General features: G+C 32.1%; 3 protein-coding genes across 5 annotated transcripts; 2 read left to right on the plus strand and 1 right to left on the minus strand.

Annotated features, from left to right (window-relative positions):
• The first annotated feature begins 2,860 nt into the window (after nucleotides 1-2,860).
• LOC105959790 (ubiquitin-conjugating enzyme E2 2) lies at nucleotides 2,861-5,638 on the plus strand. 3 transcript variants are annotated; one of them, XM_012983942.2, is made up of 6 exons: nucleotides 2,861-2,938; nucleotides 3,866-3,999; nucleotides 4,156-4,181; nucleotides 4,381-4,470; nucleotides 4,568-4,656; nucleotides 5,257-5,638. In XM_012983942.2, exons 2-6 carry the CDS (start codon nucleotides 3,875-3,877, stop codon nucleotides 5,383-5,385), a joined length of 459 nt encoding a protein of 152 aa, XP_012839396.1. In that variant the 5' UTR covers nucleotides 2,861-2,938; nucleotides 3,866-3,874; the 3' UTR covers nucleotides 5,386-5,638. The 3 variants fall into 3 exon arrangements, with proteins under 3 accessions (XP_012839396.1, XP_088679660.1, XP_088679659.1); XM_088823534.1 differs by having other exon boundaries at nucleotides 2,866-2,938; nucleotides 4,103-4,181; XM_088823533.1 differs by having other exon boundaries at nucleotides 2,867-2,925; nucleotides 3,864-3,999.
• A 2,113-nt stretch (nucleotides 5,639-7,751) lies between these two features.
• On the plus strand, nucleotides 7,752-10,474 carry LOC105959789 (ubiquitin-conjugating enzyme E2 2). Its single transcript, XM_012983941.2, has 6 exons — nucleotides 7,752-8,012; nucleotides 8,348-8,481; nucleotides 8,628-8,653; nucleotides 9,006-9,095; nucleotides 9,178-9,266; nucleotides 10,155-10,474. The coding sequence occupies exons 2-6, from the start codon at nucleotides 8,357-8,359 to the stop codon at nucleotides 10,281-10,283; spliced, it is 459 nt and encodes a 152-aa protein (XP_012839395.1). The 5' UTR covers nucleotides 7,752-8,012; nucleotides 8,348-8,356; the 3' UTR covers nucleotides 10,284-10,474.
• Nucleotides 10,475-11,801: 1,327 nt separating this feature from the next.
• Nucleotides 11,802-14,595, minus strand: LOC105959788 (microtubule-associated futsch-like protein). Its single transcript, XM_012983940.2, has 6 exons — nucleotides 14,438-14,595; nucleotides 14,254-14,356; nucleotides 13,387-13,750; nucleotides 12,268-12,733; nucleotides 12,119-12,171; nucleotides 11,802-12,019 (listed from the first exon to the last, which is right to left on the minus strand). The coding sequence occupies exons 1-6, from the start codon at nucleotides 14,487-14,489 to the stop codon at nucleotides 11,978-11,980; spliced, it is 1,080 nt and encodes a 359-aa protein (XP_012839394.2). The 5' UTR covers nucleotides 14,490-14,595; the 3' UTR covers nucleotides 11,802-11,977.
• Nucleotides 14,596-14,907: the final 312 nt, after the last annotated feature.

The raw sequence follows: 14,907 nt of genomic DNA on the forward strand, positions 1-14,907 counted from the left end.
TTTTTGACAATGCCGTAAACAATTTGTTGACTCATCCAGTTCTTTTTTAATTTGTTTTTTTTCTTTCTTCTAAAATTGTAATTAATGAATGAAGTCTTTGACAGGGATACTTCTACTGTCGAAGCATGCACAAAATCGATAAATATCGATCATAATTTAATTATCTCTAATTAATGGTGATGGAGATTGGAGACTTTACGTACAAGTAGACTGTAGATATAACTGTTTAAAAAAACAAATTACAGGCCTTTTTTATGTCGATTTTTTTTTTTTTTTGTTATAATTTATAGTAATAAAATTGTAATAATATTATACAAAAAAAAAAAATGGGTTCAAGCTAGAGGTCGAGGTCGAGCCCAAAGAAAAAAACTCGAAAAGCTCGAGCTCGTCAAAATGAATTCGAGCTCGCCAAAACAGTCAAGCTCGGCTCGAGTTCAGCTCGTTTACACCCCTAACTAAAAATATAAATTACCTTCATTAACTTTAAAAATTCATTCGAGGTACATTATGCATGATTTATTGGTTTCGAGAATACAAATTAATTACTGTTTTTTTAGGGTACAAAGTGTCAAAAAACTATATTTCAAGGATGCAAAGTGCACTAAACCTAATAAACCTAATAGTAGTGATATTGATTAATAAAAGACTTCTACCTTAACAAAAGTAGATAAAAATTAAATTACTGCATGATGAATAGATAGGTTGAGCAAACAATAAATACCTTAATTTTTCAAAATATTTTTAATTCTCTAATATACGGTGGATATATTTGCAATAAATAGGTGAGGGCATCTTTATAAGTTATTATAACACATCACTCCTTATATAATAATGAAAAACAATTAATTGTTCATACTTGGGGTGCAAGTCGGAATGGAATTTTCAATTTCCGCTGATTACGATTCGAATATTTTCAATTTTCGAACAATATACTTTTTCTTATTTCGATTTCCAAATTTTCCAAATATATTTGGATTATAATTGAAAATACATGTTGACTTTTTGGAATTTTCAATTTTTCGATTCGATTTTAATTTCCAAAAAGCTAGCATTCCAAAATACATGCGATCCTCACAATCTCATTGTTTCATTTCGAAAATATGTTGTCGTGAATGTTGCGGTCAAGGCTACAATACTATATGGCCGAATTTATAGCTAGTTGGATAGAATAATGTAAGGTATCGTAGAAATATTGAATCAACGAATAAAGCTCGATTGTTCGACTGATAAAACGATCTCCTATTTTGGCTGTTTAGTGGACGTGGTGGTATTATCTATTAAAAAAAATTGATAGTTCGTACATTTTTGTTCTTACTTTATTTCGTGTTTCGTCTTTATATTTCGGAACCCAAATTTATTTAAACTAAGATTCTTTTAAATTTTCCGAAAAAAGAAAAGAAATTGGAAAATATGGATTCGAGTTACGGAACTCGAATCAACCCGGAGTGAAAGTCTGAGTTAGCGAGTTAGGCCAACTCGAACGCAAGACTCTTGAGATATTTGGCAAGGCCCACATAAAAAATATCGTGCCCACTTGCCAACTGGTAAACCAACGCCATTTGACCACTTTACCCCTTAAAACTGTGAATCGGTGATTATTTAACAATATTAATTCTTAAAAACAATATTTAATTTGACCAACTATATCATATACTAGTGTGGGGCAAGGTTGACTATGCATTTCAATGTAATATCCGAGTTAGATTAATTGAATCACACTTAATGATTCGAGTTTGACTCTCTCTATTATATTTTCTAAGTTGACCTTGTGCACATGGTTTTTCTAGTACAATTTAGATTCTTCAGTGTAATTTACGAGCCATTGGACAAGAATAATCGCAATAACGAAATTTATTCAATGCACATATATAATAATGGCAGTTATTTGTATTTGTTCGCGAACAACTCAACAAGGACACTTTTGTAAAAACTTCTCTTATCTTTATGAAGGACTAAAAGTTGTTAGAGAAATTCACGCACCTCAAATCGAAGATTTTGTAGATCCTACACTTAGTGGTGCATTTTGGACTCGTTCATTTACTTATGTCGCAATAGTTTGAATTAGATGAGATTAGATTATTTTTTACCGAAATTCGATTCACTGATTAGATTTTTTATTAAATATATTAAATTCTTATATTATATGAAATTTATTTATAAAGTCTCTTATTTAATAAAATTAGCATGTAGTTTGGATGATAAAATAGTCACTCATTTATTTAGCCACCCCCTATTAAATTTATGTCATGAGATGTATGGTTTTAATATAATAAAAACAATACTCCATCTATCCCTTATTATATGTCTTTTTTGGTATGTTTTTGTCCTAATTATTTGTCATTTAGAGTTTCAATAAAGTATTAATTGTATTTTTATCAATTTTGTCTCATCTAACTCTTAATTAGTTAATTAAAAAATAATTAATGACAAGGGTATTTTAGCATTTATTGTGTTAAATTTGGTATAATTTATGCATATTTATTGAATATCTTAATATACGCCTAACTACCTAAAACGACATATAATATGAGACGGAGTGAGTAACGTTTAATAGCAAACTTTAATTTTTGTGGCAGGTTTGAGTACACATAAATTTTGTCAGCCGAATATGTTACTGGTCCCTACTATTTATTTAGTCAGTAAAACCTTATAATTGTAACCGTAATTAAAAATTAATTTATTTATATACAATTATACACACACACGCACACAATAGAGTAATTGACAATATATCTACACATGTAAGAATGGAAGTGGTAATTACTAATTACTAATTAATTACCACATAGCGACAAGTTGGAGGGTTGAAAAATGGAATTTACCGTTATATATAAAAATATATTAAAAGAAATTATAGTTTTATTTGTTCATTCTGGTCCTCTTCTTCTTCTTCTTCTTCTCTTCAGCTCCATCCCTTCACGCAACGTCCTCTCAACAGGTAATTTGCGTATTCAACTTTCTATAATTTGATTTTTATTCGCATCTGGATTATTTATTTCTGAATTAATTTTGCTGATTAATTAGTTTCAATTCAATTGAGTTGAGTTTAGTCTTCATATGGAAAGAAATGATTAATCCGATTCAGAGTAATTATATATTGGTTTTGTTTTGGAGTAATTTGCTAATTAATTTAGCTGAATCTTTTCATTTTTCCTCAATGAAAAGCGATTCTTTCGAAACTCGACTGGGTAACCTAGAAATTGGGTGTATTAGTTTATACGGACGGATTAAGTTCAAGCTGCTTTGTGCTTGAGCTAGATTTGATTTAATTTGTATATTTGTTTTATTTTATTTTTCTAATTGAGCTCAAGCTCGATCCGAACTTTATGTACTGCCGAACGGAAATTTATATATGTTTGTGTTTGGTTCGGTATACTAACAAAACAATCTCAAAACATGGTTTTAACTATCGATCCTTATATTCAGTGGCGAGTCCACGAATTTTGTACAGTGTGGGCTTAAAATTTTGGGGGTCTGGGGGCAGTTCCCCCAAAAACAAAATCGAACCTTTTTTTGGGATAAATTAAGAAGAGAAAAAACTTGAGGTTTTTTTTTTTTTTTTTTTTTTGCATAATTTGAGTTTTGGGTGGGCTATATATATATATATATATATATATATATATATATATATATATATATATATATATATATATATATATATATATATATATATATATATATATATATAATATAATGTAAGAATTTGTAATATAGGGGGTGCTTGAGTATTAGGTATTCTAGTATTGAGTATTGGAAATGTTAATTTACCTTCGGGGAGTTGGTTTCGGGGACCGGAAATTCTTGTTACTATTGGTGCGAATTAATCGTTTTTTTTTTTTTTTTTTTTTTTGGTAATGATGATTAGGCAGTTGAGATGTCGACTTCAGCTAGGAAGAGGCTGATGAGGGACTTCAAGAGGTTGCAGCAGGATCCACCTGCCGGTATTAGCGGCGCTCCGCAAGACAATAACATTATGCTGTGGAATGCCGTTATTTTCGGGTGCGTAAATTAATTTTTTGATCAATTAAAAATTGAGCATGCTTTTTTTTTTTTAGTTCAATTCAATAATATCTCCGTTAATTTTCTTGTAAATTGTATATAGAGTTGCATAAGAAATTTTATGGTTTCCTTTCTCATGTGGTGTGGGGATTGCAGTCCAGACGAGACGCCTTGGGATGGAGGTGAGTCAGTCGTGAATCTAATTTTTTTTTTTTTTTTTGTTTATCATATTTGTATGCTTCGGTTTTGTTGGCAATAACTTCGTTATTTGCCACTTTATATAAACGAGGAATATTGTACTTCAATATTATCGACTTTTACCTTATTTGTTCTTAATATTTGGCAACTTCAACTTTATGGGATGTGCTTTGAGTGTAATAGGTACGTTTAAGTTGACTCTTCAGTTCAACGAAGATTATCCAAACAAGCCACCGACTGTTCGATTTGTTTCTCGAATGTTCCATCCAAATAGTAAGATGAAAAGTTCAATGTATATATATTTAATTTGATTTATAAGCTTAATTAGTATGAGTTCGGACTTTGAAATTTGAACCGTGTTTTTAATCAGTTTACGCGGATGGAAGTATATGTTTGGATATTCTGCAAAATCAGTGGAGTCCTATATACGACGTTGCTGCTATACTTACATCTGTCCAGGTAAAATTGCAATTTCAAGAATTGTAGATCAAAGTTGAGAAGCATGTTGCTAATTAAAAGGGAATAACTATGAGACCCTAAAAAATTGTTTTATAGCGTAAATTACGGCCACACCCCTGAGGTAAGGTGAAATTACGAAAAACCCCTCATGTTTGGGGTAATTACAACCACCCCTCAACTATGAGTCTTCTTACATGTCCACCCTTATGGTGTAAAATTCAACATAATCTTCTAGATTCCGTGTAATGTTCTTTTGTTTGTACTCGTTTTGTGTAAAAATGCAGTTCTAGATACACCACAATCTGATATTTACAAGCCAACAGATACATCTTATGATCATCTTGTTTCAAAAATATGGGCTCGAATGAGATAGAACGGGTACTAACATGAGGGTTTTTTTCGTAATTTGACATTACCTCAAGGGTGTGGCCGTAATTTATCCTTGTTTTATAATTGGTGGGGATATGTTTTTCTTGGTTAATAATTATTTAAAAAAAAAAAAAGCAACAGCTGTATTTATGAATGTGGTCCTCTCTCTATTGTTAAATTACGAAGTTGTCATAAACTATTATTTATTGCATTTTCGTTTACGTTACGCAGTCGTTGTTGTGCGATCCAAATCCGAATTCTCCAGCAAATTCGGAAGCTGCTAGAATGTACAACGAGAATAAGCGAGAGTACAATCGCAGAGTTAGGGAAGTTGTGGAGCAAAGCTGGACTGCCGATTAAACCGTGTTGGACGGATTATAAGTTGGTAAGTAAATGAATGCAGCTCATTTACAAGCTTAAAAAACATCGCCCCCCATCGGGAATTAAATTTTTGTGCCTTTCGAATGGATATTTGGCACTCTTATTGCGGTCCGATTTAAGATGTTAACGGGGTTTTGTAATATTGTTACACTGAAGACTTCTTTTATTGCTTTGTGTATTGTAAATAAGGATCTTACGCGTTGATTTGTATTGCGATTTCTAAACGAACTTATCTCTGGGTGCACTCGAGCTCGTTGAAAGACTGGGAATGTGTTTGTATTATTATTATGATTCAGTTGTTCCTGCTATAGTTCTTCATATAATTTAAGCACTCCTATAAATGTATTTAGCTCACCTCATTTTTATTAATTAGTCCACCCAAATTTCAAATCTATGAAAAAAAAAAGGTCTTAAAACCAATTCTCCTTTTTTTCTTTTCTTTACCTATTTCCTCATTTTGTCTATTTTATACAAAAAAAAAAAAAGGCAACTTTTTTTTCGGGGCAAAAAAATTAAGCTCATCCAGTAACAAATTCTTGAAATAGGGGCCTATGTTCTATCTACGAGTGAAAGTCGGATGGATCGGATTGGAATTAGTCTTTTCGGAAAATTTTCAAATATATTCGGAAGTATAAAATCAGTTCCAATTACAAAATCCTTTTCGGAATTTCGGAAAAAAATCGCAATCATATAAGTTCCAAAATTTCAAAATTTAGCGAAAATTTTCTGAAAAATTCATAATTTTTCAAAAATAAGAACATTTATGTCGATAAAAGTAAGACTAATAACTACTAAATTTCAGTTTTAAAGGAAATAAATAATAAATAACAACATTATACTATTCAATAAAACTTCTAACAACAATTCAACATGTCAATATTCTAAAATAAAACTTAAATCAAATCCATGTTTCAGAAAACAAAATAAAAACTTAAAATAAGTATTATATATTATATCATATTTATAGGTGTATTTTTCGGATTTTTTTGGATTTAATTTCGGAAATTAAATCGGATCAGAAATCGGAGATTCCAACTTTTTTATATAATTTCAATTTCAATCCAAAAAATTTGGAAAATTTTGGAAATTGAATTTTTGAAAGTCGGAACTTTTCATACCAAAACGACGGAAATTGAAATTTCCGTTCCAACTTGCAACCCTAGTTCTATCATTCTTACAACATTCTCTACCTACTTGAGTTTGAGAATATTTGAACTACCCAACCTACTTTTAGCATCATGAAATAAGAACTTTCCTAATAAGGTTGTATTTCCGTCCTAACTACATCATAGTTATTATAATAGTTATTAAACACATTAGTATTTTGCCTTGTGCGTTGAGCGGACGGATATTGAAAAGAATATAATGTAAGCAAAATTAGAAATTAGTAAACATATATGATATGTACAATAGCAAAACAATGGAAAACCGAAAATGTAAAAATTTTACTAATTGCAATCTTAATCTGTATATCTATTTTAACAATTAAATACACATACATGTGCTATAAAAAAGGAGAGAAAAGTTAGTGCTGGAAGGGTAAAAAAAGAAGAAAAAAGAAAAAGAAACAAACGTGAAAAAATATTCAAAGTTGATCGTGTTTAGTGGGGAAGGGAAAAATGAAGAAAAAACGAAAAAACAAAATAAAAAAATGTGTCCTATAAAAAATGAGAGAAAATTTAGTGCTTGAAGAGAAGAAAAAAAAGAAGAAAAAAAGAAAAAGAAAATATTTGAAAATAAAAAATGTGAAAAAAAATTGACCGTGTTTAGTTGGGAAGGGAAAAAAGGAAGAAGAAAAAAAGAAAACAATGAAAAAGGGGAAAAAAATATTTTGAATGTGCTATAAAAAAAGAGAAAATAAAGAAAATAAATATTTCACAAAAGTATTTATAAGAAAAACTGCTTTTAAGATTTAGGAGCAAACTTTTCTTTTATATAAGCATAACATTGGAAAATAAGGCAATGTTTGGGAGCGTTTTGGATCTTATTTTGATTTCATTTTGAGGAAATATGTTTTGGGGGAATAATTTGAGAATGAAAGTAATGTTTGTTTGTATTTTGGAAGGAGACAAAATACACTGTTGCAGTCAAATCATGTTTAAAGGTGTTAGAAAAAAGTATTTTTGAGGAAAAAAATTGAAAGATGAAGTGATGTTTATTTGTTTTTTAGTGAAGACATTTTTTACTGTAGCAGTCAAATCATTTTACTGTAGCAGTCACATCATGTCTGAAGGAGAGAGAAACTTTTGAAATTGTTTTGAGAAAATGATTTGAAAAGTGTAATAAATCCCATTTTGTTTTGGGGAAACAATGAAAACAAAATAAAAATGCTTCCAAACATAGCCTAAAAAATTGAAAATCAAATTTTTGGAATTGGGGATAAAATCGAAAATTCGAAACCGACAGCGAAAATTGATAAAATCCTATTCCGATTTTCAATCCAATGTGGGCCCATATGAGTGTGGGCATCCATATAATAAATTCATAATCATATAAAAGAAACTTTCTTTCTCCTTCATTTCATTTCACAAGGGCTCCACCACCACCGCACCACCACCCATTCTCCGGCGAGGAGGAGGACTTCACACACAAAAGCTCCGTTACAGGTAAAATTGATTACTAATCTTACTGTATTGTTTCAATTACCGATAAATTATATTAGGGTTTTTAATTGAATGTATAAATTTGGGTAGATCTTGACAGGGAAAAGAAATTGTTTATTCTCTTTAGATTAGGGTTTCAAGTAATTGAATTTTATTGAGCTTTTCTTGTTTGAATTATTGGATTGTAGATCAAGCGTCGGACTGTAGGAAGAAAATCAAAATCATTTTTTAATTATTATTATTATTTTTTCTACTTGGTGAATTCAGTAATGTTATTTCCTAATTTTGATAATTAATTTTGTAAAAAAAAAAATTTAATTATGGGCATATATATATAGGCATCTACAATGTCAACTCCAGCTAGGAAAAGATTGATGAGAGATTTCAAGAGGTTGCAGCAGGACCCGCCTGCCGGTATAAGCGGTGCACCGCAAGACAATAATATTACGCTATGGAATGCTGTTATATTCGGGTGAGTGGATTTTCGTTTCGTCGAAATGAATTAAGCGTCTCGTTTTCAATTTCATTTTTTTAATCATTTCTTTTTCATTCGATAATAATGTTTACATAGAGCTAGATTAGATATTTTTCTGATATATTTTCTTCTGTTGATTGCAGTCCCGATGATACACCTTGGGATGGAGGTGAGAAAAATCGGTGCTTATTCCCGATTGATTAGTTTCTTGAATTTATTCTGATTTTTTTCATACTTTCACGGGCGATGTGCGACATGATTTAGACATTAAGTTCCTAAATAAATTTTTTGATAATTTCATAAACAACTGTTTCTAAAAGTATAAGGTTATTTCTTTGCTTAATACATGATTTGTTTTTCCCTCGTATCGTTGATTTCTTTCATGCAATATTTGGCTTATTAAAACGAGAGGTATGACCGATGAAGTATTCATTCATCTTTATGTGTATACAAATTAATAATTTCTCATGTGGTACAATAACGGCATCTTATGCATTACTAATCGGTTATGAGTGTGATAGGTACGTTCAAACTGTCACTTCAGTTCACGGAAGATTATCCAAACAAGCCACCAACTGTTCGGTTTGTTTCTCGAATGTTCCATCCAAATAGTAAGTCGGTGAAAAAAATATATGTAGTTATTGTATTTGTTATCTTAATCGGAGAATGAAATTTAACCGTGTCACTAATCAGTTTACGCGGATGGAAGTATATGTTTGGATATCCTTCAAAATCAATGGAGTCCTATATATGATGTTGCTGCTATACTTACATCTATCCAGGTACACTATTTTCTTTTCTTTTTTTACTTAAGAATGCAACTTTACCGTTTTTTATGCTGTGCTATTTAAAGTCAAAACGGCGGACGACTATTTAAGCAAAATCTAACGAGTCTGAGTTAAAGTTGAAAAGACCCGATTATTCATTCACTTTAGAAAAATCAAAGTTTCTTCATTTATATAGTCTTCTTGAAACCATAGTGAACATATACTTGTTGGGTAAAGGGTATTTAAGGAATTTACTGACAGCTTTTAACATAAAAGAATACGTCTTTCTTGGTTTTTGAATTCTTCTGGCGGTGTGAAATATACGTCTGTGTAATTTCATATTAGTGGGCGTTCTGTATCTTACCCTATCATTTATAATTTCGTATTCATAAAAATGATTTTGTTCAATGGAAAATGCATGCATATATATCTTCCAAGAATAATCTCATTTAATTATTCGACGAGTTCCAACTAAGTTATTGACATATAAATTATAATAAATTTACGAGCTACCAGTTAGTAGGTACCGTCTTTTAATGTAGTAAACACGTGTTCCGTACTATGTTGTGAAGAGTGTCAGTTCATCTGTTACAGAAATCTCCCACACCAAATTCAGTAGTGGCATGTTTTGATTAGGCTGCAACTACTGTGAAAATGCTTTTGTTTCTCGAATTGCACTAGATTTCGAGCTTGCTTAATTTTAATGGTCATTTAATTAGTTTATTTCTGTCACGAGAAAGTGTAAAGTATGTTCTGAAGAAAAAATAATGTATTTTGATTCAAAGGGGATAGAATACGAGACCCATTAAACGTGATTGTTCACTACGTGGGCTATCTCTATTTTCGACTAATAAATTGTTATTAAAAAACGGAATCATAGTTACATTCATGTCATTGCTACAGTCATTGCTTTGCGACCCAAATCCGAACTCTCCGGCAAATTCAGAAGCTGCTAGAATGTTCAGTGAGAATAAGCGAGAATACAATCGCAGAGTTAGGGAAGTTGTCGAGCAAAGCTGGACTGCCGATTAACCATGTCACCTCTTAGGCTAGAAGGCCTAAATATTATGCTGCAAGATTCTTGTTTTTTTTTTTTTTGAATATTGTAAAATAGAATTCTATGCACTGATTTGTGTTTGGGATTGTAATGAAATTAATATTGCTGAAAACTGTGATGGTTGGTTATGAGATATTTTTCAATGTTATATGTATTAGTGTCAAAATCTCATCTTGTTCTTGATTGAGGCTTTGATATCTTCTTGTAGGGATTGAAAAAGTCAAATGTTTGACCACCTTTTTTTCTTCATGGGATTTATGATATACTAAAGATGAGATAGTACATTGATGCTCAGTTTGATGATGTTCAAATGGTTTCACTAGTTTTTCATGTAAAACTAAGGTGGAAAATTGGAACGGAATTTTTCGATTTCCGCCGATTCGGGTTTGGAAATTTTCTAGTTTTGGAACAATAGTTTTTCAATCCGAATTCCGAAATTTTGAGTTCTGATTTTTGCCGAAATTATTTGGTGGAATTGAAATATATATGGGATTCTGATTTTTGATCCTATTTTAAGTTCTGATAATAATCCAGAAATTCGGATTTTTTTTTCCAAATATTACACTACCAATATTATTATGTATTCTATATTTTAGGTGACAGAAAATTGGAAATTTCAAATTCCACCGATTTTGATCTGAAATTTTTCGATTTTGGAACCTTACCCTACGCCCAAGCTCCGCCGCCGACCGCCACTCTTGATGCGACGTTCTTGATTTTTTGTACATATTTTTGAAACCTTGGATGAATTTGGTCAATAAACTGCGTCTTAGTATTCGCCTTTTGGTATAAAAATAAATGAATATTGAAATAAAAAGTAATTGGAAAATAGAAAGTTAAAAAAAAATATGTAACAACTAAATTTCGACATTAAGGTGTCGAATATATGTCCATAAATTCGACACCTTAATGTCGAAATTTAGTATATTTGGACTAATTTGCTAACAGTTAAATTTCGACACCAAGGTGTCGACAATGTCGATTTTTACCTATAAAATTCGACATGTACATGTCGACCGCGTCTGCTCGGAATTGTTTTTTTGAGAAAACGATATTCTAGCTAAAAAACACATAAATGGATACTTTATTGGGTTCTTCCTCCGTAGATACTTCTATTTTGATGTTTTCTGACTCCATACTTGTTATCTTTGTAAGATTTGTTGAGTTTTGATGATATTGAATGTTTAGGTTTTGTGGGTTTATGGAGGAGGAAGGAGAAAGGTTTTGTGGGTTTTGTAAGATGGAGAAGATGAGAGTTTGTCTTGTAGTTTTGTGATAGGGTCTTTTTTGTTTTTAAGTTTTTGGTATTGCACATTTAGAATTTTCTATTTCTTTAACAAGTAAAGATATTATAACATTTATACATTAAAAATTTTAATTTAGTCTTGAATATAGTAGCAGGCTTCAAAATATCATTGACCACTTCCCATTCTTTCTTTTAAGTAGAATTTAAAAATAAATTGATTCAAAATAATAAAAAATACATAAGTGTGTAAAATGTAAAAATAGGCTCATAGTAAAGAAAAGACAATCAAGAACAGGAGACCAAACAATTACAAACTTCACACACAAAACCAGACTCAAAAAAGGAAGTCCCACCTTAGTATTCAGTATCATATACAATTGGAAAGAAACCCAACCAAAAACTCATTATTAATAAGATATTCGTTTAAACTTCAGACTCGATGATCTCTTCTGTTTGCTGCGCAACCTAAAACATAAAGGCAAAAACCATCAAAACCGGTAACAATTAAAAGTTTGGGATAAGCATAAACATAACGAAAAATTGCATTGAATCACAATCACTTACCATATTTTCTTTGTTTTCCTGCAGATTTCCCTCCGCTGGAGGGTCGAGCGGACCTGCAATAGTAAACATGAGAACGTATAAATGTATACAAATCAGCAATTTCGGAAAAAAAATAATATTATATTCTGTAAAGGAATCGCTGACGTCACCTTCCTCGGGAGCAGATTTACTTCCCTGCTTCTTCTTCACCTTGTCCTTATCTTGCTTCATCGATTTTTGAGGTTTCTTTTGGATACTGCGGCCCTTAACTTCAGGAGCAGCCTTCGAGATTGCAGCATTCTTGCGTACTGGTCTTGTGGTTTTCTTCACTGGACCATCATTCTGAGTGGTTTCATTGTTTGCTTGGCGAATTTCACCGGCATTTATGTCCAACGACTTTGGCTTCAGCTTCTCAGCATCAGTTATAGAAGACGAAGAGCTATTAACATCGTCATCGTTGTCAGATAACTGATTACCCTCAGCAGGCACTTGTGGACAGGTTTCAGAGCCCTGTGATGGTTCAATGTTTTCAGATATCTTATAGCTGTCGAACACTTCTTTCACCGTTTCTCCAAGTTCCGAAAGGTTGTGATTGCGCGCGTACATTTTTAGTTCGTCGCTCATCCTCTGTATAGGCTGCACTCACAGTTCATATCATTAGTGAACAGATCAATGTGACCGTTACAAGAGTCTACAATTAGGGAACCCCCATCACAAAATTCGAGAATTTGGTTACTAATTCGAAAACACAGTCCGTTCCCAGTTAACAACTTTAGCCCATTTGACCCGAAAGAAAAGAAGAAAGAAACAAGAAATTCACTAGCTTGCCTTAAAAGTTCGGAACACATCCATAAACTAATTAGTGCTAGCATGTATTGTGCCATTCAAATTTTCAAATTAGAGTGCATATATATCAGTATATCACCATCAATAAGTGAAAGCATTAAAGAAATTGAAGGTCATAAGAGTCCACAATTAGGGAACCCCCGTCACCGAAACACAAATTTGGGAGGTAATTCAGAAACACGGTACCTTCACAAGTGACAAAACTAGCCCATTTGGCAAGATTATGATATGCACAAAACCAATCTAAGCATTTAACAACTGCAGTAGATGTGTAGAAAGAAAAGAAATTCACTAGCTTGCCAAACACATCCACAAAGTAACCAATGCTAGAATGTATCATACCATGCTTCATCAAATGAAATATTCAAATTTTCAAATTAGAGTGCATATATATAATCATTATAAACCTTGACTAGTGAGTAGATTATATAATTTTCTTATACCTCACATCCAGCCTCCAAAGCAAGCTTGAAGAAACCAAGAGAGATTGAGTGCTTAGCAGCAGATTCAGAGAGCTTAATCTGAGAGAGCCAATAAGAGGCTGACGATAGAACGCTGAACTTTTTCCGATTGCTAGATGACCTCGAAACATCAGATAGAGGTGTGTCACTGCTTTTTCCATGGTTGACACCATTCCTCTTTGCCCTAGCCTCGGAAATCGGAGTGATCGTTCCAAAAGATTTTGCAGCAGGGCTTGCATTTGACTTCGAAGGAACCGAGAGACGTCTAGGAGGTTTTGCAGACTTCTCCTTGACAGAGAGATCAAGAACATTCACACTCTTACTTACAGATGATGCAGCTCTTCCCCTACAAAAAACATACGTCATCGAAATAAGTAATTATACTATTTTAAAAGCATCGTAAAATGGGTAATATATATACTGCAGAAAGAATATAATATCATTTCGATACTTTTACGGATTGAATTCGTGAATTGAGGGCATTATAGATAAATGATTTCCATTTTTTTCATCTTTCCCCCTACACTCTAGTTCATACATCGATTTTTCGAATCTGACACTTCGATTTTTTTTCTATTTGTTCTCAAAATTTCATGTAGTTACCCCAATCGGAAACATATTTTACAATTAAATCCTTAATGTTCAGAACTGAAACCCTAAATTTTATTTTTCACAGATGAAACTGTCATATTAACCCCCGATCCAAAAACCCCCATCGAAGAAACTTATGAGTTCATAATTCAATTAAATTCACAAAAACAATTAAGGATAACACATAACTAACAAGTGATTAAATCACGATATTTAATTAAGAAGACAAAATTGATACAAATACAAACACCGACGGACCTTTTAGCGGCGGAGTTGGTGGAGTCGGCGAGCGGCGGCTTCTCCTCCTTGGCTCTAGTCGCAGATCGGAGCGGGTATCTGAGAAGCTTCGAGGTCGATCTTCCTACTCCCAAATTCAAACGGAAAATTAGGGAAATTAAAAAAAAAAATCCATAAAAATTGATGATTCTCAACAAAAAATTACCAGAGGCAGACGATTGCTCTTTGGCGGAAGGATCCTCCATAGAGAGAGACATTTCTTCTGCACGAAAACAGAGGAGAGAGAATATTGCTGAATTGCGGTGATGGGAGATTGAGAAATGTATACAGAGGAGCGTTCTACTTTGTATCTATATATATATAGTGGTAATGGGCGGGAAAAAGAAAGGGGCTTTAAGGAAAGAGAAGAAGAAACCTCTGTCAAAGAACGGCTCTTGCGGGACCCGCTATTTTTTGAAATTTCGAATTTCAAATTACTTTGGTAAAAAATAAGTAAATTAATAAAGGAAATAAATGTATATTTGTCCGGCTTAATCCCACTTTGCACCCTTGAAATATGGTATTTTGGCACTTCGCACCCTTGAAACAAATTAATAGCATTTTACTCCTTTGAAATACAATAAATCATTACAATGAACCCTGAATTGAATATTTAAAACTTAATGAGGGTAATTT

This window comes from Erythranthe guttata, chromosome 9, assembly GCF_056151865.1.
Source record: "Erythranthe guttata isolate IM_541 chromosome 9, IM_541, whole genome shotgun sequence".
Classification (NCBI taxonomy): Eukaryota; Viridiplantae; Streptophyta; class Magnoliopsida; order Lamiales; family Phrymaceae; genus Erythranthe; species Erythranthe guttata.